This window comes from Marmota monax, unplaced genomic scaffold (assembly GCF_021218885.2).
Source record: "Marmota monax isolate L192 unplaced genomic scaffold, Marmota_monax_Labrador192_F-V1.1 WCK01_AAM20220418_F8-fsc00080, whole genome shotgun sequence".
NCBI lineage: Eukaryota > Metazoa > Chordata > Mammalia > Rodentia > Sciuridae > Marmota > Marmota monax.
Window position 1 is genome coordinate 7,666,260 of NW_026694750.1, and position 21,466 is coordinate 7,687,725.

At 53.1% G+C, this 21,466-nt stretch overlaps 2 protein-coding genes across 10 annotated transcripts; one reads left to right on the forward strand and one right to left on the reverse strand.

Annotated features, from left to right (window-relative positions):
- The first annotated feature begins 762 nt into the window (after window positions 1–762).
- Pex10 (peroxisomal biogenesis factor 10) lies at window positions 763–8,479 on the forward strand. Of its 6 annotated transcripts, none has more exons than XM_046424470.2 (6): window positions 763–957; window positions 1,612–1,692; window positions 3,317–3,723; window positions 5,286–5,519; window positions 5,601–5,736; window positions 7,561–7,694. In XM_046424470.2, the coding sequence occupies exons 1-5, from the start codon at window positions 849–851 to the stop codon at window positions 5,718–5,720; spliced, it is 951 nt and encodes a 316-aa protein (XP_046280426.1). In that variant the 5' UTR covers window positions 763–848; the 3' UTR covers window positions 5,721–5,736; window positions 7,561–7,694. The 6 variants fall into 6 exon arrangements, with proteins under 6 accessions (XP_046280426.1, XP_046280425.1, XP_046280422.1 ...); XM_046424469.2 differs by having other exon boundaries at window positions 767–957; window positions 6,671–7,703; XM_046424466.2 differs by having other exon boundaries at window positions 768–957; window positions 5,344–5,519; window positions 7,561–8,479.
- A 226-nt stretch (window positions 8,480–8,705) lies between these two features.
- On the reverse strand, window positions 8,706–21,459 carry Rer1 (retention in endoplasmic reticulum sorting receptor 1). 4 transcript variants are annotated; one of them, XM_046424473.2, is made up of 7 exons: window positions 21,302–21,459; window positions 17,553–17,640; window positions 15,380–15,484; window positions 12,889–12,988; window positions 11,542–11,620; window positions 9,908–10,043; window positions 8,706–9,369 (listed from the first exon to the last, which is right to left on the reverse strand). In XM_046424473.2, exons 2-7 carry the CDS (start codon window positions 17,631–17,633, stop codon window positions 9,280–9,282), a joined length of 591 nt encoding a protein of 196 aa, XP_046280429.1. In that variant the 5' UTR covers window positions 17,634–17,640; window positions 21,302–21,459; the 3' UTR covers window positions 8,706–9,279. The 4 variants fall into 4 exon arrangements, with proteins under 4 accessions (XP_046280429.1, XP_046280431.1, XP_046280430.1 ...); XM_046424475.2 differs by having other exon boundaries at window positions 21,386–21,416; XM_046424474.2 differs by lacking the exon at window positions 21,302–21,459 and adding an exon at window positions 20,917–21,154.
- Window positions 21,460–21,466: the final 7 nt, after the last annotated feature.

Genomic DNA, 21,466 nt, shown 5'->3' on the forward strand with positions numbered 1-21,466 from the left:
TGGGAAGAGTCAGGAGTCCGGGTGGGCGCTGGCGGCTGACGGTCACCGTCGTCCCAGGGCTCCCCAGCGCACGTTCCGCGGGCCCAGCGTCACTTAGCCAGAAGCTCCGGGCAGTGGTGGGTGTCCGCCGCCCATCCTAGGGCCCGCGCGCCTCGAGCTCTCACCCCGCCTCTGGTCTTGCTCCGGGCAGGCTTCTCCGCAGGCCCCGCCTCCCGCCCGCCCCGGCCCCGCCCCAGCCCCGCCCCGGCCCCGCCCCACTCTGCGCTCTCCGTCTAGTCCCTGTCAAGTTCTCCGCGGGCCCCGCCTCCCGCCCGCCCCGGCCCCGCCCCACTCTGCGCTCTCCGTCTAGTCCCTGTCAAGTTCTCCGCGGGCCCCGCCTCCCGCCCGCCCCGGCCCCGCCCCGCTGCGCGCTCGGTCTAGTCCCTGTCAAGTTCTCCGCAGGCCCCGCCTCCCGCCCGCCCCGGCCCCGCCCCACTCTGCGCTCTCCGTCTAGTCCCTGTCAAGTTCTCCGCGGGCCCCGCCTCCCGCCCGCCCCGGCCCCGCCCCACTCTGCGCTCTCCGTCTAGTCCCTGTCAAGTTCTCCGCGGGCCCCGCCTCCCGCCCGCCCCGGCCCCGCCCCACTCTGCGCTCTCCGTCTAGTCCCTGTCAAGTTCTCCGCGGGCCCCGCCTCCCGCCCGCCCCAGCCCCGCCCCGCTGCGCGCTCGGTCTAGTCCCTGTCAAGTTTTCCACAATCAACGCCCTTGTCCGAGTGACGCACAAGGCCTGCGCCGCACGACGAGCCCGCGTCGTGCACCATCTGGCCACGCCCACGGGGGTAGCGTGCGGTGCGAGGTCGCGAAGTTAGGGCCATGGCGCGGGTTGCCGCCCCCCCCGAGGTGATCCGCGCAGCGCAGAAGGACGAGTACTACCGCGGCGGCCTGCGGAGCGCGGCGGGCGGCGCCCTGCACAGCCTGGCGGGTGAGCGCCCGGGAGGACGCGACGGGAGGGAGGCCGGCGCCACCGCGGCTCGGCCCCAGGCCCTGGCGGCAGGGCGCTGCTCCCCCCGGGCCGCAGCGGGCGCCCCGCCCTGGAGGCCGGGTCGGCGGCCGCGAGAGGGTGACGGTCAGAATAGGCTGTTTGGACGTGGCGTGTTTATTTGTTAAACACTTTGTCGTACTCTGTGCCAGGCGCTGTTCTCCGTGCTTGTCCAAAGGTCACCCGTTTACTCTTCAAACGTCCCCACAGATAGGACCTGTGGGCGTCACTTTCGCGACAGGCGGGCAAGTGGAGTCCGGGATCGCTCGGCCAGGCAGCTGGAGAGCCAGGCGTGACGCCGGGCAGGCGGCCTGCAGCCTGTGCCCAGCACTGCCTAGACTGGGCCTTGGGGCGGCGGGCCCTGGAGCGGGAGACAGCTGCAGCGGGTTCTTCTCAGGAGGGGTCTGTGCCGCAGGCCCAGGCAGGAGGAGGAAGAGCCAAGGGAGGCCAGGAGAGAGAAGGGTGGTTGAGGGCTTTCTCAGCTTGCCGGAAGGGGAGGAACTTGATCTGGTACTGAGCACCTGGGGAAGTTTGTTGGCCCTCACCCTTAAAGGACCCCACCACTTCCCCAGGAATGATGTGTTTTTCTCTTCTCAGGTGCAAAGAAGTGGTTGGAGTGGAGAAAAGAGATCGAGCTGCTCTCAGACATAGCCTACTTTGGCCTCACCACACTTGCAGGTACCACCCTCAGCAGGCCTTTGGCATTGAGGGATCCACAACCCACCCAAGTCAAAGGATGGGGATGGGATGGGGGGCTTCCAGGCAGAGTGAGAAGCTCCTGAAACTAGCCCACATGCAGCCCCAGGAAGGAAGGGACCACAGACCAGAGGAGGAGCTGCCCGGGACTCCCCAGAGCCCAGGGCTCAACCCCCAGCCAGGGGCCTTGCCCTCCATCATTTTTGTCCCTGGAGACCTTCTTCCAGGACTTTGCCCAGGGTGGTGTTTTTTTCAGTGGCTACCTTGGTGACACAAGTGGGTCACAGTGGTCACCCGAGTCCCAGGGGTGCTAGCAGTAATCTCTGATGGGGGAGTGAGAAGGTCAAGCCAGTTGTAAAGAAGGGGGCCACCCAGGGGTGTCCTGCCACCCTGGAATGCTCTGGTTGCTGATAAACACCACATAACTGCATTGTGTAGTAGTGTGGGAGGTGATGAGCTCTTTAGGGGAAAGGGCGGTTTTGAGAAAGAGCATTTCCCAGGGCCAAGAAGACCCTGATAAGGAGGCCTCCTTAGAAGGCTGGGGGTGCCCCTGAGAGACAGTAGTTTTGTGATCTTTTAGCTTTTCCTCTGAAAGGTGGGGGTGTTGCAAGGACATGGGAAGGGAGAGGTCAGGCAGAGGTAGAAGCAGGGAGACACACGGGAAGAGATGTCAAGGATGCACTATAGGTTTGACCTCAAGAATAGGAGGGCCAGCATGGTTTTCCATGGAGACAGGGAGTGGGGAGCAGGCTTTCCCAGGTGGTCTGGAAGCTCCCTGTTGGTTAGCAGTGAATTGGGGATGATATCTGCTAGGCAAGTGACCTGGAAGCCGGGTATTTGGGAGTGAGCCAGGTCTGGGTTTGCACTGGAGTGTGTGGGAGGTAGGGAGCAACAAGACTGAGTCCTGCCGCATGGGCAGGGAGTAGAGGGGCAGCAGGGGAGAAAAGGGGAACAGGCACAGGCTCTGAACCTGGGGGAACAGGGAGCACAGGTGTGTTAGCTTTCCACTGCTGCAACAAAAGCAGAAACGTCTAACTTGAAGGAGGAAAGGTTTATTTTGGCTCACTTGGCCCCGTTGCTTTGGGCCTCTGGCCAGGCAGAGCACCGTGGTGGAGAGCATGTAAAAGAGCAGAGCTGTTTGACTTGTAGCCACCAGGAAGCAGAGCAGAGAACAGAGGAATAGGTCAAGGAATATCCTTAGTGACCTGCCTCCTCCAGCTAGGCCCCAGCTCCTAGTAGCCCACTCAACTATAAACTTACCAGTGGGTTAGTGCCTCAGTTGCTTCCCAAAAGCCCTATCACTACATTGGGGACCAAACCTTCAACATATAAGTCTGGGGGACTTTCCAGATCCCAATCATAACAGGCCAGATCCCAGGAGCTGAGGGCAGCCTGAGTGGCAGGTTGTGTCCCTGAGGTCACAAGGTGGGTTTTGCAATGCGAGGTCATGTTGGCCATGCCCAGGGTTCAGGGAGACATCCTGAAGGGGATGAGTTAAAGGGTAACAGGTGGGACTATGGACTGATGCTCAGGTACAGAAGCTGAGGACAGGCTGACCACAGGAGCCTGTCCCTGCATCAGTGCACACCTGTCCTTGTCCTTCTAGGCTACCAGACCCTTGGGGAGGAGTATGTGGGCATCATCCAGGTGGACCCATCCCAGCGGCATGTGCCCTCCAGGCTCCGCCGTTGTATGCTGGTCACATTTCATGCAGTCCTGCCCTACCTGCTGGACAAGGCCCTGCTGCCCCTGGAGCAGGAGATGCAGGCTGAAGGTGACAGCATGCGGCCCTCACAGGGTAGCCTGGTGCCCAGTGGGCGTGGCCGGTCAGGGACACGACGATGGGTTCGTCGCCACATGGCTACCCTGACTGAGCAACAGAGGAGGACACTTCAGCGGGCCACCTTCATCCTTAGACAGGGCCTCGCCTGCCTCCATCGCCTCCACATAGCCTGGTTTTACATCCACGGCATCTTCTACCACCTGGCCAAGAGGCTCACAGGGATCACTTATGTAAGTAGAAGAGCCAAGGGCCCTACCTGGACACCTAGACCACTGCTGCAGGGTCTGTGCTAGTGGTCTATGTGATAATGTCATCAGTCAAGTGTGCCTGCAGTCTGAGGTGGGAACGAGACCTCTACTTGGAAAACCAGTTTTTATTCAGTTACATTTTGCTGAAAGACCTGGGGAAGTCCAACTTCCATGAACTCCGAGGGTAGGGCAAGTCTTTTTTTCCTGTGCAGGGCTGCCAGGAGGTGGGGATAGGTCACTAAACACAGAGACCTTGGGGCAGATCTGCAGCACAGGTCTAGACTGCGGCTGTGTACATTTTATTGCTTTGGGGAGGGAGCAAGTGGTCCCAGTCAGTGCCGAGTGCAGGCTCCAGCCCAGTTCCCAGGGCCCCACTCACACTGTTTTGCAGTCCTGGCACAGGGGCAGTGTCTTGGGTCTTGGTCCAGGGATGTTTCTCCAACAGTTGATCATGTAGACAGCACCTCTGCCAGGCCTCCCTCATCTGCATTTACTGATCCGTCTGCTGCTCCTGACAGCCACCCCAACTCTTCCTGTCCTGGCTCTCTATTGGCACCCATGGAGCATCTCTCTGCCCCCAGCCTTGGTGCCCTCCTCCTGGGCTACAATGCTGCCTGAGTTTTCAGAAGGGAGGTCATGTTGGCCATGCCCAGGGTTCAGGGTGACATCCTGAAGGGGATGAGTTAAAGGGTGACAGGTGGGACTGGTGGACTGGTCTTGATCCAGGGAGGAATAGTAGGACCCCAGTACTCTCTTTGGCCACTGCACTGCTGCCTTGAGCCCCTCCCAGGTCCCTCTCAATCTTGCCTGCCCCACCCCACATATAAGCAGGTCACCAGGATCAGTTGCAGAGTTGTGGTGGGGTCTCAATGTTCAGTGCACCCAGACCTGAAGGTATGTAGTAGGTCCTCACGCCTTGCAGGATCTGGGTAGTTTGCTGAGTGGCTGTTCTCCCTCCTCCAGGGCCACTGTTGGCCAGGCACCGGGCAGGCATGGGGCTCCTCTCCACAAGGGCAGCGGGGCCAGATTGGCCTTGGGGTCTGCCACCTCTATATGTGCTCCCACTCTGGCCCAAGATGCCTATCTGGCTGAACTGACTGTCTCCACTTTGGAGCAATGGGCTTTTTCTTCAGTAACATGAAGTTACATTACTAGGTACAGGAGAGACTGGGAGTGTGTGTAGGGTCAGAGAGCCATATACCTTGCTAAAATAGGGACGTGTCTGTCCCTGTAACAATGCAGCTGGTGAGGAATGTCCACATGTCCGGCTCCATGTCCCCTCAGCTTCTCTTTGGCCCTTTTCCAGTTAGTCCCTTTTCTCCCCAAAAGGCGGTTACTGGATGACCGCAGAATCTTCACCCACTCCCCTGTCCTGTCCAGCCTCAGGCTCACCCCAATTATGCTGAGGATGGCCAGCAGTCAGTCTCCAGCCTAGGGCCTCTTCCTGAGTCTCCCCAAACCCACCCCCAGGCCTGGTCTCATTCTTTGGGCACTCCCAGCACCCTGGGAGGCCTGGGCCTGACAGAACAGGGGCTCTCTCGCAGATTTGGAGCCAGGTCCCCTTCAGGGTGCTGATGGCTCTGGGGCCACCTACCTTGACAGCTGCGGATCCACCACCTGTCAGGAGAGGACCCACGGGCTCGCGCAAGCTACCGGCTGCTGGGGCTCGTCTCCCTGCTGCACCTGGCACTCTCCGTGGGGCTGCAGCTGTACGGCTTCAGGCAGAGGCGGAGAGCCAGGAAGGAGTGGAGGCTGCACCGCAATCTGTCCCACCGCAGGTGCGCAAGGGCTATTGGGGTGCTTGAGCATACTGCAAGAACTGGACAGCACTCTGACCTTGACTGCCCTGCCCTCCCCAGGAGCTCCCTGGAAGACAGAGCCGTTTCCCGCGCACCACTGTGCACCCTGTGCCTGGAGGAGCGCAGGCATGCGACAGCCACTCCCTGTGGCCACCTTTTCTGCTGGGAGTGCATCACTGAGTGGTGCAGCACCAAGGTGTGTGGCCAGCCCGAGCCCTTCTAAACGTCCCTCTGTCTGGGGTGGAGGGTGGCCTCTTCTAAAAGTGCCCAGGTCAGTTAGGTGTGGAGCCGTGTTTAGGTAGAAGTCCATGTGTTCACCTGCCCAGTCTTGGCTGAGACCTTGGGCAGAAGGCATGTGGTGAGCACAAGGCCCAGACCATACTGCCCTCACCCTGCCCTGCCAGGCTGCACCCACCATCCTTGTGCCCACACTGGACTCCACTTCTAGCAGGACAGGTGCCGAGTGGCAAAGTGCACATGCTGCATCCCCTAGGCAGCTGGGCACTTCCCTTGCCGGGAGGGACTACAGAGTGGCTCTAGCCAGAGAGCTCTTAGGGAGGGCGCCCTGGACATCATGGAGCAGGACAAGGACAGGAGAACTCATTCTTCTGGAAACACGCCCAAGAGACTCAGTAATGCCAGTGGGATGGGCGTTTCTGAGAGCCCAGTGTACCCTGTGGAACTCTTGCACAGCAGTGCAGAGGGAGCCCTGTCCCAGCGGGTAGGACCAGGGTGCGTCCAGAATGGGATCTGGTGGGAAGACCTAAAAGAAAGGGTTCAGAGCAGTTCATGTGGCCCAACATCTGTCTTCCTGACGAAGCCTGAAGCCCTCCACAGCTGCCTGCCCAAGCACTGCTGGGCAGATACAGTGAAGCTCGGGCAGCAGAATAAGCCCAACAGGAAGGTCCCCAGCACCAGTGGTCCGTAGGTGCTGAGGGTGAATGAGGAGCCCCTTGTGTGGTACCCTGAGTGTCCAGGGGCACAGCTGCTGTGGGCCAGAACTGACCATGCCTAGCACCACCACCCTGTCAGAACCGGGGAAGGCTGTTCCATGGTCCTGAGCTGCAGATCATGGGTTCAGCAGGAAGGGTCAGCCTGTGTGTTGTCAGTGACCCTGCCATCCCCCACAGGCGCAGTGTCCCCTCTGCAGGGAGAAGTTCCCTCCCCAGAAACTGGTCTACCTGAGGCACTACCGCTGACTGTCACCAAACACCCCGGAAAGTGGATGGAGGAACCTCAAGAAGCTTATTCTCGAGATTCACTTAGTTGTACAGAAATCATAGAACCCTTTGCACTGTGTTGCCACATAAAGCTACGACTCCCACCACCAGGCTAGAGGACAAAAAGCTGGTGCTGACAAGGATGACCAGCCTGGCACTATAAGGGCTGCTTTGGCAGGTGGCTGTGGCCCACCAAGGGAGGAGCCAAAGCCCCGGGTTTGGCTCAGCTGAGGGCTTCTTCAGAGGTCCCTCATTTGGACAAGGTCTCAGGATTCCCTCCCTCCCCAGCCACACAGTTGAGAACTAATTTCAAAAGTTGTCCAGAAAGAATTTTATTCACTCTGTTGAGCAGAGGACTCTCAGGAGGTAGGAGCTGAGCATCGAGTGGGGAGGGGGCAGTGTGCTCCAGCTGGGTGGTCACAGAGGACCCCAGCATCCAGGCCAGGTAAGCCCATCTATAGGACTGGGTGTCAAGACCACACAGTAACCAAAGGTCAGTACCTCTGACTAAATATTTGGCACATATTTTTAATTCATGGCATTTCCCATTTTTGGCTTTAGCACAAATGGGAAGGGGTCTCCCCAACTGCAGGGGCAGAGCCAGCTTGAGTGAAATTTCCTGTTGTTTTCTTCACATCTTACCTTGCTTCTGCTCTTAGGCTCCTCTGGGGAGCCTAGGTGAACCAGTGCCCTCCCCCAAAGGCCCAGGTGGGCAAGCATGCTGCTTACCCAAGGTCATGCTGTGGCAGCCCCCTCAGCGTGTCCCCAGCCTGCTTCCTGCCTCTATTTGATATTTCCAGGTTTTCAAACTTAACTGGTGCCAGAGACAACTTGCAACTTTTAAGAAACTAATTCCACAGAAATGTTGGTCCATGGAGAACAAAGGATTGACCTGGAAGAATCTCATAAAATGTATGGAGCTGCCCCTGGCAGGACCTCTGGGTTGTGTGGAATGTGGGGCTGAGGCCAGCCAGCAACACTGGCTTTGCTGTGCAGCTGTTCCTAGTGAGCAGGGCCAGCGAACAGCAACAGGCAACTGCCTGCCCTAGGCTGGGAGGAGCTCTGGGGATGGCTCCAGGGCTGTTGGGCAGCAGAAGCCTCCACAGCCCCTGCAGGGAGCCTGGAGCACAGCTCTGCGCAACCATGCTCAGCCCTGGACAGATGCACACTGAGTTCCCATCACAGGCAGAGTTTGACAATCCCAGGTGCTGCCTGTACTGCAAGCTACTAGGGAGGCTGAGGCAAGAGGAAAGTCTGACGCCAGCCTTGGCAACTTAGACTGTGCGGCAGAGAGAAAAATTTACAGGGATCTTGGAGGGTGTGGCTCAGGTACATCACTTGCTTAACAAGGCTCAAGGCCCTGGATTCAATCCCCAGAACCACACACACATACAAAAAGTGAACTTTCAGGTACACAGAAGGACTTATATATGACCTCTCAGAGGAGCTCAACTTGAGATCAGAAGTCAACAAAAGACGTCCAGACCATTGGCTCAGTGTCTGAAACCCTGTGTGTGCATGGGAAGCCCTGCTGCCAAGGCACCAGAGGGCCAGAGCACTTGTGCCCCCTGCAGGGGTGTCTCCTGGCTATTGTCAAAGACTGTTCCCCACCCGGGACAGCTGAGAGCAAGCTGGGCCTTGGTGCAAGGACTAGTGCTTTAGGTATAGACTATGCAAGCAAAGGACACTATCTTTAATAAAACTGGAATTAAAAAGTCACTTAGTAAAATGTTTAAGAGTATTTTTTTTTATCATATTAAAAAAGTTGACATGCGGTAGGTTCTATTTCCCTTGTAGAAAATGAAAAGCTGTTATGTTAAACTCACAAACCTGGCCTGCTCTGACCAGTTTTGGTGTTTCCTTACAGGGGCTGAAAACATTTAGTCAAAAGCAAAACAAACTCTTCATATGTATCAAAGAAATGTGTCAAAATAATCTCAAACAATTAAAATATAATATGTTTATAATTCCAGGCCCTCAGAAGCAATCATGGTAGTTAAGAACAAAGTTTTGAGTCATCGTGATAGAGGCCAGCTTGAAAACACCTCCAGTGAGGTGAGGTTTGGAAACTGGCATGAGAACCCCAGAGTTACTTGAAATCAATCACCTGTGCAGCATTACGTTCTCTGGCACGCAGGAATCGGGTTGGCATGGTCCCTCCGGTCTCACCGTGGCTGGGAAACAGCCCCACGCAGAGCAGCCAGCTCCTCTTGTGGCCTCTCTCCTGTCCTCCCTCCCACCCCTTGCTCCTGTGGCTGCTGCCCGCCTGGCCTCTTGAGCCTGCGGTTAATACAATGCCGTCCTTTGAAACATGTGGACACCACTGAAATAGAAATCAATGCAATCTGGTTTAAATGCCAGTTTCTTCAAGAACCTGTATTTCAGTTACAAATCATTGAGGCTCCTTTTAAAAAAGAAAATTCAAATCCCTTGTAATCAACTACTTTATGTGAAGAAAAAGGCATTGTTACAATGGCTCAAAACCGTCTTGAACACGTGTGCCAGATTCAGTCCAGCTTCTAACTAGCAAACGTCTTGCCCACGTCCTCCTTCCCTTTGTATCTCCTCTTTCCATGTGTGAATGGTATGTACCGGTATTTAATCATGTGCTGGGAAAACAAACACAAACAAGCTTGAGTTACTTCACAACTGTCCCCCGAGGGGCCACACTTCCCCTAACCTCAACAGCCAAAGGTGCCCCTCAGTCTTCTCTACAAGTCACAAGTCATGAAAACTGCCAAAGCCCAGCTGACCTGTCCGAGCCGTACCTGAAATCCCGACTTTCAGGGAATGTTTGGTGAGCCCTGTGTGGGAGGGGAGGGGGTGGCAACACCACCCCGCCTGCAGAGCCCTGAGTTTTAAATTACGAAGAGCCACTGAGACCCTGCAGGCCCAGGAATGACCTGGCACAACCTGGCACTTTCTCCCCAGCTCCCAGCCAGCTGCCCAAGGGCCCGCTGGTTCCCACATGGAGATCTGCAGATTTGTGCACACTGCCTCCATGATGGGGAGCACGGGGTCCTCACCATGCACTAGGCAGTGCTGGCCACTCCTAGCAGGCCCTACCTCCTGCTGCACAGCAGAGACCTGGGCACAGCTCTCCCAGGGCAGTGACAGGACAGAGCACAGCAGCACTGAAGTCTTTACCTTTATTTGCCTCTTCATTGTGATACAGAAAAGCATGATGAAGTACATCACCAGGATCGGCCAGAACACCGGGACATTGAAAGCCTCGAAGAAGGTGCAGACCATTGCCACCAGGATGCCCTTCGTGGCCGCATGCCTTGACATGAGGAAAGAAGTTAGCAGTGCTACCTGTGGCCAGAATCTGGCAACTGCCAGCCCCCTCTAGCCTCCAGTTTTCCCTGTCTTCACCCACAAATGAGCACCACGGGGAGTGGAGCCTGCGTGGCAACCTGTGGCACTGTGTGAATTAACTGTGTGTGCACACTACCCTGAGCCTTAACCGCGTCATCCTTTCAGTCCCTCAAGCTGAAAAAGCCTTAAACCTACACAAAGTACAACATGCCAAGCTGAAGCCGATGCACCTGTGTGCTGCCCAGGCCTGCTGTCTGATTCCAAGGTCCCAGCATGTGATGCCCTCACTTCCAACAGATTCCACACTCCCTGCTTCCAGGGCCCATGATCCCCGGCCCTGCACTCCCTCTCCCCAACTGCCCCCCACTCCAGCACCTCACACTGTGTCCCATGCCCAGTGCCAGGGCTGCAGGATTAGTGCCTGTAGCTGGAGGAACCCAGTTGGTTCAATTTAGTGACCCAACAAAGACTTCAGTTCCTCCTGGGTCCCAGAACAGGGGTCCCAGAAACAGGACAGAGGGCGAGTCACAGAGCTCCCGACCCTCTGGCAAAGGGGTATATGAGGAGCTGGGTCCAACCACATGTCCCTGCATCACACTCCTCCTTGCCTCCTTCTAGCTACATGGGACCTAGTGTACACAGGGACCAGCCCCTGAGGGTAGGCCCAGACCCATCACCAACATGGTCACCCCTCTCAGGAACTAGGCAGGGGCTGGGGCTCAGTGGCAGAGCGCTTGCCTAGCACATGTGAGGCACTGGGTTCTATCCTTAGCACCACATAAAAATAAATAAGATAAAGGCATTCTGTCGATCTATAACTACAAAATAAATTTTAAAAAAAAAAGAATTAGGCAGGGAGAAAATTAGTCCAACTCTACTGGCCATGGGAGGCCACAGGACCCAGAGGGCAGCTGCCTTGGCCTGCCCTTCTGAGGCTCAAGCATGCAAGAGAGCAGCTCCCTACCTCTCAGAACAAGCCTCATGCCTGCCAGCTCCAGACATCACAAGGTGGCAGTCTGCCCCACACCCACCCAGCCAACACATTTTGGGTGAATGAACATTGCAAAAAAATGAAGCACACCAAACCCACTCCTTTAAGAAGTCTTAACTGGTGGCTGACTAGAACAAACTGACTCTTCTCAGTCTCCTCAGCCACACTCAAGCACAGGCCAGACAGACACCTTTCAGAGTCAGAGGTGCAGTCAAGTGTGGCACAGCACAGGAGGGCATCTATGGGGGACAGTTCACTGCATGCTTCACAGCAGCTAACAGGATCGTGACTGTTCCCACCACAAAGACGTGGCAAATACCTACAGTAATGGACGTGCCAGCTTCCTGATCTGACAGGTACACGTTGTACACATGCACTGACATGCCACACTGTACCCCGTAAGCACACAGTCACCACATGTCAAATACAAATACAGCTTAAAAAGTTTAATAGGAAAAAAAAAATAGCTCACCAAAATTTAAACTCTGGAAGCCTTCGAATGAAGGGGCGAAATTCCTCATTCTGTTTGGTTGGTAAGGAAGGGCCATCATCTGAAAGGCAGATTACCAATCTGAGATATAGCACTTGCCTCTCATCTTTTTATTTCTATCACTACATTCAGAAGCTTTCCCTAAAAGTTTTAATTAGCAGGCCTCACATTTGGAAATAGATTTACATTATTTAGCCAAAGATAAAATGGGGGTCTACTGCCAATTTACAAATCAATTCAATGCTTTAAAAGATTCAATTTAGACTTTCTTTTGAAAGACTTCTACACATTTTGTATGCATAAAAAGAATTCAATTACACACAGATTTTTCATCAATTATATGACATCAAGAAAACAAAGGGACTGGGGATGGAGCTCAGTGGCAGAATGCTTGCCTGGCATGTTCCATCCCTAGTACCACAAAAAAAAACAAAAAAACAAGGAAGAATTACATTTACACAAAACAAGCAGTAAAGAATGCAGGCAGGCTGTGTCCTTGCCCCCAAGAACACTGTGGGACTGCGGTGAGCTGCTGCAGGCCATGCTCTGCTCATCCACCGCACCTCGTGTACAGAGAGAGAAACTGAGGCCCCAGGAAAGGGTCTTCTCTAGTCTCCTTCAGATAGCAATTAAACAGAAGGGGCTGTACTTCCTTTAGTGTTTTCATTCATTATTCCATAAAGAAAAACCACAGACTTCTGATCTCCTACTCAAACCCCACTCTGGAGCACCTCCCACAACAGAGGACCCTGGGGCCCAGGCAGCCAGTGTGCCCTGACAGAATCACACATCGTCTGTGCCCCCAGCCCCTCCCTGGCCCCGGCAGGGCAGGAACAGCAGGAACCTCGCAGACATGACACAAACATGCCAAGCACATTTCACTTTCTCAGAAACCAGGGAGTGCTTGCCACCTCACCCCAGACTGGCCACCAGCAGCCAGGGTCTAGTGGTCTGTGCTGATCCTAGCAGAGAGCCCTGTAAACCTCTGGTCACCTGAGAAGCCAAATGGTAAGTCCTACAGCAGGGCCAGGATGGGCTGCCTATAGAAGGTGGAAACCTAGAGGCAGGCTCAGCGCCTCTTCCATTGGTCCCCTTCTCTGCCAGATAACCCCACATGCCTCAGTCTCCTCATCCATAAAATGGGGACATCAGTGAACACCCCGACAAGGCTGTATGAAGGCTGAGAGTGCTCATGCTAGCCCGGCTACCACAGGTACGTGCAAGCACCTGGAGCACAGCCCTGCGCGTCCCTGGAGTGCGAGCGGCCTCCCCAGGAAGGCACAGAGGCACCCACTGCCCACACAGCACTGTGGATGGCCTCTGCTTTACCTGAGTCTTCCATTAAGGAAGGGTCCACTTTGGGAGAAAGGAACGCTATGAAAAGATTTAGATGGTAGATTCCCAGGGCGTAGGTCACGATGTACCAACCCTGGAAGAGAAGGAAGCACAGCGTTAGTGAGCAGCCCACCCGCGCAGCCCGAAGTGCTTCACTATGCCTGTGCCCCTTAACCTGGACTAACCTGGAAACAGCAAGAGACGCCAGCTTAAGTGACAATGGAAATGTCCATGGTGACCATTTACCTCAAATTACTCTGTGGGTCTTGAGACTAATATGATGACCCAGGGTCCAGGCAGCAAACTCCTTCAAGTATCCCACTAGATGCACGTGATACCTGCAGCCAAGGGTTCCCAACCAGAAGTGCAACAGAAAAGGAGGCTTTCCTCAAAAATCACAGGCCTGCCGTACACCATGGGGCTGGGGTGTGGCCTGACACCCCAGGGGACGCTGGCCTGCACTCCTGGCCATAAGCCCCGCGGGGAGCAGATTCACATGAGACCCAAGACATAATCTCAGCTGGTAGCAAAGACAAGGTGGCTGGTGTTCCTCTGATGGATAAGTAGTGCCTGCCTGCAGGTTCCCAGGACCAGAACATGAGGACATCTGTTGAGGACGAGGGTTACAGAAATTTCTGAGCCAAGCCTTCCTTAGAGATGCCAAGAACTGAGAACCTATGGCAGGCCCTACGTGCAACACACTGAAGCACCAAGCTCCTCCTGTTGAATACTATAACTGTATTCTCAGTCTTCAAAGCCTGAACTTTTTAGGGCTGGGGATGTGGCTCAAGCGGTAGCGCGCTCGCCTGGCATGCGTGCGGCCCGGGTTCGATCCTCAGCACCACATACGAACAAAGATGTTGTATTTGCCGAAAACTAAAAATATTAAAAAATTCTCTCTCTCTCTCTCTCTCTCTCTCTCAAAAAAAAAAAAAAAACTTTAGAAAATCCAAATGTCTGAAACTGTAAAGCCTGTACTTTTTCATAAACAAGAGGAAACCTTTCTGCAGAAAAGTTTTAAATCAGACAACTACAAAGTAGATATGAAAAATCCCCTTAATGCAAAGTATAACCACATGTAGGGCCAAGCCTTGAGGGCCACCAGATCAGACACAAATCTGCCTCCGAACAGAGTGGAACTAACCTTTGTGTGCTGCCACGCCGCACCACCACCACACCCCTAACTCAAGGCTGCTGGGCCAGTCTTTCCATTAGTGAATGGGCCAAGTTCCAATTTTTTAAAAATCAACACCAATTCCAGACATTCTGTACAGACTGGGTTCTGCTATGATATATAAGAAAAGCCACCACCTTCATACCAATCCAAGTTGGTTCACTCACAGGAACAAACGATGAACGAGAACAAAACTCAAGCTCTACATTCAATGTTTGTTATCTTTTTTTAAAAAAAACATTTATTTATTAGTTTTAGGTGGGCACAATATCTTTATTTTACATTTATGTGGTGCTGAGGATTGAATCCAGTGCTCGTGCATGCCAGGTGAACACTCTACCACTGAGACACAGCCCCAGCCCTGGTGTTTTGTTTTCTTGGTACTAGAGAATGAACCCAGGCTGCTGCACCACTGAGCCATACCACTAGTCCTTTTTACTTTTTGAGACATGGCCTCATTAAGTTGCTGAGGCTGGCCTCAATATTAGATCCTCCTGCCTCTGCCTCCTGAGTCACTGGGATCACACCCAGCTTATACTTAATTTAAGTGAGAATTTCACATAGCTCCAGACACATGGTTGAGTCCAATAAACCTGTCCATTCATGGGCTGACAACCTCCCAAGTCCGAGAAGGTAGCAGGAAGGAAGGTATGCTTTAAATGAGGACATCTCTTCTGGAACTCTGGAGAAAAGGCTTTTAACCTGTACAACCTCCGAGCCTACAAATAAGAAACAGTCTCCTCTCCAGGTGTGCAAGGAGTCCCTGAGGACAGGTGTTCATTAGGAAACAACAAGTGGCTGCACCTGCCCTGGGGGTGTCCACTGGCAGCCCAGGGATGAGCAGACCTGCCTCAGGCTGCCACACCACTCACTCCACAGACCACAGCGAACTCACTCGGCTCTTCGGCCTCATAAAAGGCATCATCAAACAGCTAAACCCTGTAAATGCCCACGTCTTCACCGACAAATGAGGTATCTGCCACAGAACGTTATCTGTGCCTGAGGTTCAGGCGGGGTGGCGGGGGGGATGACAGGATAAGGGGATGAGAAAGCCCATGATCCAGAGCAGGTCACTCAAGGGCAGAACACAGGCAGAGGTCAAGACTGGCCTGTGCACTGGGAACTCAAGCTACAGAATGAGACAAGCAAGGTGAATCATAAACAATCCTCTTTAAAAATTAAGACAGTCACTGAAATTCTTCGTACATTGGTTCTGAACTGAAAAGTGCTTATTATAGATTGTTTCCTTCTCAATACTGGATCACCAATGTCCCAACCAACACCACATCCGATATAAGAGTCCATACCTACCTGTAGCAGGTAAACTCTAATCATGTAGACAAAGCTCAAGCCCAGTGTCACCACCCACCGCACAGCCGTGTAAGGTGTGGACTTGTCCAGCCAGGACTGATAAATCTAAAGAGACAAGGGTTAAACAGCATTAGGTCCACCCTGGAACTCTCACAACAACTTTGCTACAAAGTGTACTTCTCACTATAGTTGTTTTTATTTTTGGCTATACTGAAAAAGGAACCCAGGTCCTCACACATGCTAGGCCAGGGCTCTATAACTGAGTTACATCCCCAGCCCTTGTTTCAAATTTTACTTTGAGACAGAGTCTCACTAAATTGGCCTCAATCTTGTGATCCTCCTGCTTCAGCCTCCCCAATATATGGGATTACAGGCACATGACATCATACCCAGCTAGAATTAGTTTTAAATTTTCAAAAGAGGGGCTAGGATTGTGGCTCAGCGGTAAAGCGCTCGACTAGCACGGGCGGAAGCCAGGTTCGATCCTCAGCACCACATAAAAACAAAGGCATTGTGCTGTGTCCATCTACACTAAAAAATAAATATTTTAAAAAAATTTTTTCAAAAGCGTTCATTAAAACAGCAATAAATATACATGTCAGCACAAAGCAGTGACAATTCAAAATTTACAATAATTCCTAAAGTGGTTCACCTTCTCAACAAAAATACTATAAAACAACCAAAATTAGAAGATAGTACTGCGGCATTAGCACAAAGATTTCATTATGGGTGAGACCAATTTCACCCCAATTAAAAGGACATCAACTGAAAAGGAGAAGGCACCCATCTTGAAGTCACCATCCCATACAACAGGTTTCACAACCCAAGTCCTGACCCAAAGCCTGCTCCTCCCATGGGCGTCTCCTAAGGTACTGGAATCTCCCACTGGTCCAGCAACCCCAGGTTGGTCCTGCTTTCACTCACAAGGGGCCAGCCACAGCCTGACCACAGCAGCCAGAGCTCACATGTGATGTGCACCAAGGCAGCTGTGGACGTTACTAAGGGAGCTCTTCATTTTTCATACACATACACGTTTATTTTAATTTTAAAATTTAAATTGTGAAAATTTTCAAAGAATCATAAAATGAGACCACGCACATTCATCACCCAGATTCATTAATTAAATAGTTTGCTGTATACTACTTTAAAAGTTGATAAATTTGTCAGGAGTGGTGGTACATGCCTGTAATTCCAGCAGCTCAGTAGGCTAAGGCAGGATCTCGAGTTCACAGCCAGCCTCAGCAACTTAGCAAGACCCTAAGCAACTCAGTGAGACCCCACAAAAAAGGCCTGGGAATGTGGCTCAGTGAGTGCCCCTGGGTTCAATCCCCGGTACCAAAAAAAAAAAGTTGGTAAATTTTTTATTGAGTTAAAAGAATCAGCATCAAAAAGTGTTCACTAGGGGCTGGGGATGTGGCTCAAGCGGTAGCGCGCTCGCCTGGCATGCGTGCGACCCGGGTTCGATCCTCAGCACCACATGCAAACAACGATGTTGTATCCGCCAAAAATTAAAAAATAAAATATTAAAAAAAAAAAAAAAAGTGTTCACTAAATTAGACTTCTAGACTCAAGTTCAAGCACGAAGTGTTCCAATAGCTCCAACCCCACCACTCCACCAAGCAGCCCAGAAAGCCACAGCATGGTGGCCCACATCCACCTAGGCCAGTGCTAAGGACGCAGCATCCAATAGCCATGCGCAGGCCAAGAAGGTGAGGCCTGCAGGGAAAACTAGATGTGGGTGGCAGAAGAGGACCAGCAAGAGCAGAGCAAAGGCCACCAGCCATATCTGCAGAGCATTTTTAAAAGTTGCTAAAAAGAAAATTAAAAAGGGCTGGGAGTGTAGCTCAGGGCTAGAGCACCTGCCTCACATGCACAAGGCCCCAGCTCCATCCTCAGCACCACAAAAAAAAAAAAAAAACACATACATGTGGCCAATGTGGCCAAGACCACATGTGGCCCCCAACCAGCACGTGGACTCTCCTCTACCAGGCCTTTCTGGAAAACATGCAAGCAAGAGTTCACAGGAGAGCAGAGCCCAGCACAGAGCACAGTGTCAGGTGGGCAGCTGGTGCTTCGCTCTCCTCAGCAATGCAGCAAACTCACATGCTTGAGGGTGTGTCAGGAGCCAAAACTTCTCTTCCAAATATTTACACTGATCTACAAATGCACCAACCTGTCCGAGTCGTGTGAAAAATCTGTACACCACTGATGGCTTCCCATGGACTGAATCTCCAACACTGTCCCCTTCAGACATTCTGTAACTAGAAAAACACAAAATACTATTAAATCAAATAAAAAGCAGTCAAAGATTTGAAAATGTTTGACCAATCTGTCAAGGTTTTCCCATACTCAGTATTTCATCCAAACCTCTTCTTTGTGTTTTTACACTGAATTATACGGGACAAAGAAACAAGTAGGTGACAAGCTCTGGTGGAGAAAAGGACAGAGCAAGCTGATGTGCTGAGCAGCACTGGAGAACTGTTTTCTACTGCAAGCACCACAATCTCTCTCCCCAACCCTGCTCTCTCCAGGAGTGCTGTCCACCCTAACCTGTTGAGCTTGGAGTCTCCTGGTGAGTCCACAGGAAGTACCCTCCAGGTACTTCTTCCTCTAGGATCCCCAGCCTCCCGCAAGCACCCTGTCTTCTCTATGGCCTGTCTTGGGTTTATCCTCCATCAACTCAAAGATGTCATCCAGGACTCACAGGTAGCCCATCTATCTGTGTCCCAGTTTCTTATCTGAAAACTGGAAGTAATCCTATCTGCTCATGACTCTTGACATGCTGTTGTGATCCCAGGCAGAATTCACCTGTTGAGAACCCAGGTGCCAAAACCCAGGTCCTCACATTGTCCCACTTAATTCCCACATGGCTGAGAGAAGGGGTATCATTATCCACATTTCACAAAGAAGTCCAAGGTCATGCCACAACTCTGCTCCTGAGCAGGCCTAGAGCCCAGCCTTACACCTGGTTCCTGAGCATGGACTCAGAGGTCCACCACTCTTCAAGAGACACTGCTAAATAACTGGGACCCTCCCACTTTAAAGACAAGGCCCTTGTGGGCCCTGAGATAGGGAAGGCAGGGCTCACCCCCCACCCAAATCTGTGGGTGACAACTGCCCAACTCCCTCTGCAACTATCATGACAGTGAAGAGGACAAACAGATTCCACTGTCAGGCTTAAGCTCCACTTATGTTGAGCAGAAAAGGTCCTCAACAGACCCCCTGGCCACTTAGCCAGCCCGTTTCCCATCTGCAAAATGAAGCCCTATTAAGCACCAGACACAAGGACAATCTTCATTCCACAGAAAGCCTTGAGGCTACTGTTACTGCTCCCACTCACAGAAGAGAGAACAGGCTCACAAAGGCCAGGGTGCTGTCCCCAGCAATCAGCCATGTGCAATGGGGCTGGAACCAGAACCCACACCTGCCTAAGTCCAAAACCTTCTAACCACATCTTCACTGTGAGCACTGGGAAAACCCTCCTTCTGAAGTGGAAGTCAACAAGCCACCTGACGAGTCCCTAGGTCTTGAGTGGACAGCTTTCTAATCACAACTTAAACACAGGCTTGCAGCTGAATAGGCCACAGTGTCCAGTCTTTAGCATGTAAGCATTTCCAGGACCCAAGAGCACAGTGCCAGAGCTGTCTAAGAAATGCCCTTTAGTCAGGAGAGACTTGTAAACCAAAGACACACAATTTAACTAAAAGCTCATTATGGCTCCCAAGTCCTCCCAATCCCTTCTGGGAAGAGCATCTTTACACTTCACCAGAGGGGTTCCCAGTTTAAATAAAAGCTACATTACATGCACATCTAGACTGACCACCCTCCTTACACCAAAGCCCAGCCTGCAGAAAGCTACTTCACTCATAGTCTTCATCATGTAGACCTTTCAAACTTTTCCTCTAACCAATTGTTTACTGAAAAAACACTTTTGTGTGAATTGAAGTGCCAAAAGTAATATTAGAAACAAAATACCTGGCTATCCCATTAAAGTATGTACTAGAAGCTAACTACTTAAAACTTTTTACTCTACAGGCTGATGTGAAAAACTCGCTAAAACATGCATTAGTCACAAACTGATTATCTAACAAACATACATATGAAAATATGACTTTACACCTTTTTTTCCTGTGCTGGGGATGGAGCCAGGGCCCCACACGTGCTAGGCAAGTTCTCTGCCACTGAGCTGCACCTCAGCCATGACTCCACATCTCAACTGAACCTGCTGCCAATGACATGCGAGTGGCACTGTAACATGATCAAGAATGTGAACTTTGGAGTACAACCAGCACTGCACTTCCCAGCAGCAGGACCTGAGTGAGCCACCAAAGAATGTGTGGGGCTGGATCTGCAGGATGGTCACAGCACTTGTGGCACCCTATGCCCAGGCTTCCCAAGGAGCTCGTGGCAGCGCATGGAGAGCCTGCAAGCCTGGCACCATCCGTGTGCCAGCCCCGCAAACACGTCAGACTAGTTCCTGGATTAGGGCAGCCCTCACACCAGCTGTTCTGTCTGCAATTCTCTTCCTTCTGCTCAGTGTAAAGGTCACCTCCTCCTCAGAGAGCCCTGACTGTTGTCCAAACTGACCACCAGTCCCTAATGTTTTTATTTTGTGCAGCAATTGTTTCTGATGCCTTTTAGTTTATTTTTCAATCTCCTCCCACTACAGTGCAAGCTCCTGAGGAGGCCCCTGTCTGGGTCACAGCAGGGCCTTACCACCTGGAAGTGGCCATTACATAAAAGAAAGTCAACCAATTACCTGTTCAATGTAATTGCTTTACACTCAAAAAAAACGAGACAAAAACCATTCCAGGGAGAGACAACTAAGTACCCACCAGAAACTGTAGAGAATGTTCTCCATGTGCCTTGTTCTAGAACCCATTAGTTGGCTAGTTTCTATGATCCATCACTCCTAAACTAGGAACTGCACAGAAAGAAGCCCTCTGCCTAGCCTCTGGGGTCAATTCCTCCTGGACAAGAAATGGTCACTGACTCCAGGCACCATGCAAGCCCCTGTGCTATTCTCTCCCTGGAATACTCTTCTTGTCCCTACTCTTGGTTATTCCAAGGCCGCGTTCCAGGCTGGGCACCTAGATCCCATCTGGCCTTTATACCCCTACCTGCACTCCAGTCACCTGTTAACATCATGACGGGCACTGGCTCAGTCTCAATCACTGAGGACACTTTACTCACTTATGGGAAAATTCCATTTTACCACGAAATGGAAAGTCAACCCAATTAAAACTGAGCAGTGCCAGGACAAATAGCCAGCCTCCCCTCTGAAAAGGAACAAGTGCCACTGAATGTTCTCGGGACGAAGGCAGCCCTCTGGACTCTAAGACCCTGCCTAGGAAGCAAACACTGACTCCATCAGAGGACACCGACGGGCAGTCACCTGCAGGACTCAAGCCCTCACGCTCAGCCCCAACCACTACCACCAAACGCTCCTGGCCGACACAGGGCTTCCCTGAGCCCCTTCAGCACCGTCTTCTGCCTCGGGCGAACAGGTATTGGGGAAGTGGTCACCCGCCACAAACCATCCCAACTCCAACTGTGCGGGCGGCGACAGGCCACTCTCCCCAGAAGCCCCGCCCAGTGGGGGAAAAGAAGCGGCCGAGGAGGGCAGGACCGCGGCCCGCTCCCGGGATCGGCCAGCCTCCGCGCGGGTCCCTCCCTGGGGCTCGGTCAGCTCCTCCCGGGACTCGGCCAGTCTCCGCGCGGTCCCTCCTGGGGCTCGGCCAGTCTCCGCGCGAGTCCTCCCGGGGTTCGGCCAGTCTCCGCGCGAGTCCTCCCGGGGCTCGGCCAGTCCCCGCGCGGCCCGGCTGACCCTCCCTGGCCCCGCCCGCCCGCAGCCTTGACAGCCCGAGGGAGGCGGAGGCGGCGCCGTCCGGCCGCCCCGCGCCACCAGCCCACCCCCGGCACCTCGCAGCTCCGCTGCGGCCGAGCCGCGGTCTCCCTCACGGCCGCAGTAGGAGGACGGCGGGCAGGACTGCCGCCGGCGCTCACTCGGGCTCCGGGAAGCTGCACGGGAACTTCCGCTCCGTCCTGCGGCGCCGCCTCCGGCCTCCAAGATGGCCGCGGGGCGGG

Excerpts from the sequence above, each read along its gene's own strand:
- Pex10 (XM_046424466.2), top strand. The coding sequence starts at position 849 with ATGGCGCGGGTTGCCGCCCCCCCCGAGGTGATCCGCGCAGCGCAGAAG. Across the intron at positions 1,693-3,316 it reads TGGCCTCACCACACTTGCAG|GCTACCAGACCCTTGGGGAG; the intron begins GTACCACCCTCA and ends TTGTCCTTCTAG. Across the intron at positions 5,737-7,560 it reads CTGAGTGGTGCAGCACCAAG|GTTTTCAAACTTAACTGGTG; the intron begins GTGTGTGGCCAG and ends TGATATTTCCAG.
- Rer1 (XM_046424473.2), bottom strand. The coding sequence starts at position 17,633 with ATGTCTGAAGGGGACAGTGTTGGAGATTCAGTCCATGGGAAGCCATCA. Across the intron at positions 15,485-17,552 it reads TTTTCACACGACTCGGACAG|ATTTATCAGTCCTGGCTGGA; the intron begins GTTGGTGCATTT and ends TTGTCTCTTTAG. Across the intron at positions 12,989-15,379 it reads TTAGAGTTTACCTGCTACAG|GGTTGGTACATCGTGACCTA; the intron begins GTAGGTATGGAC and ends CTTCTCTTCCAG.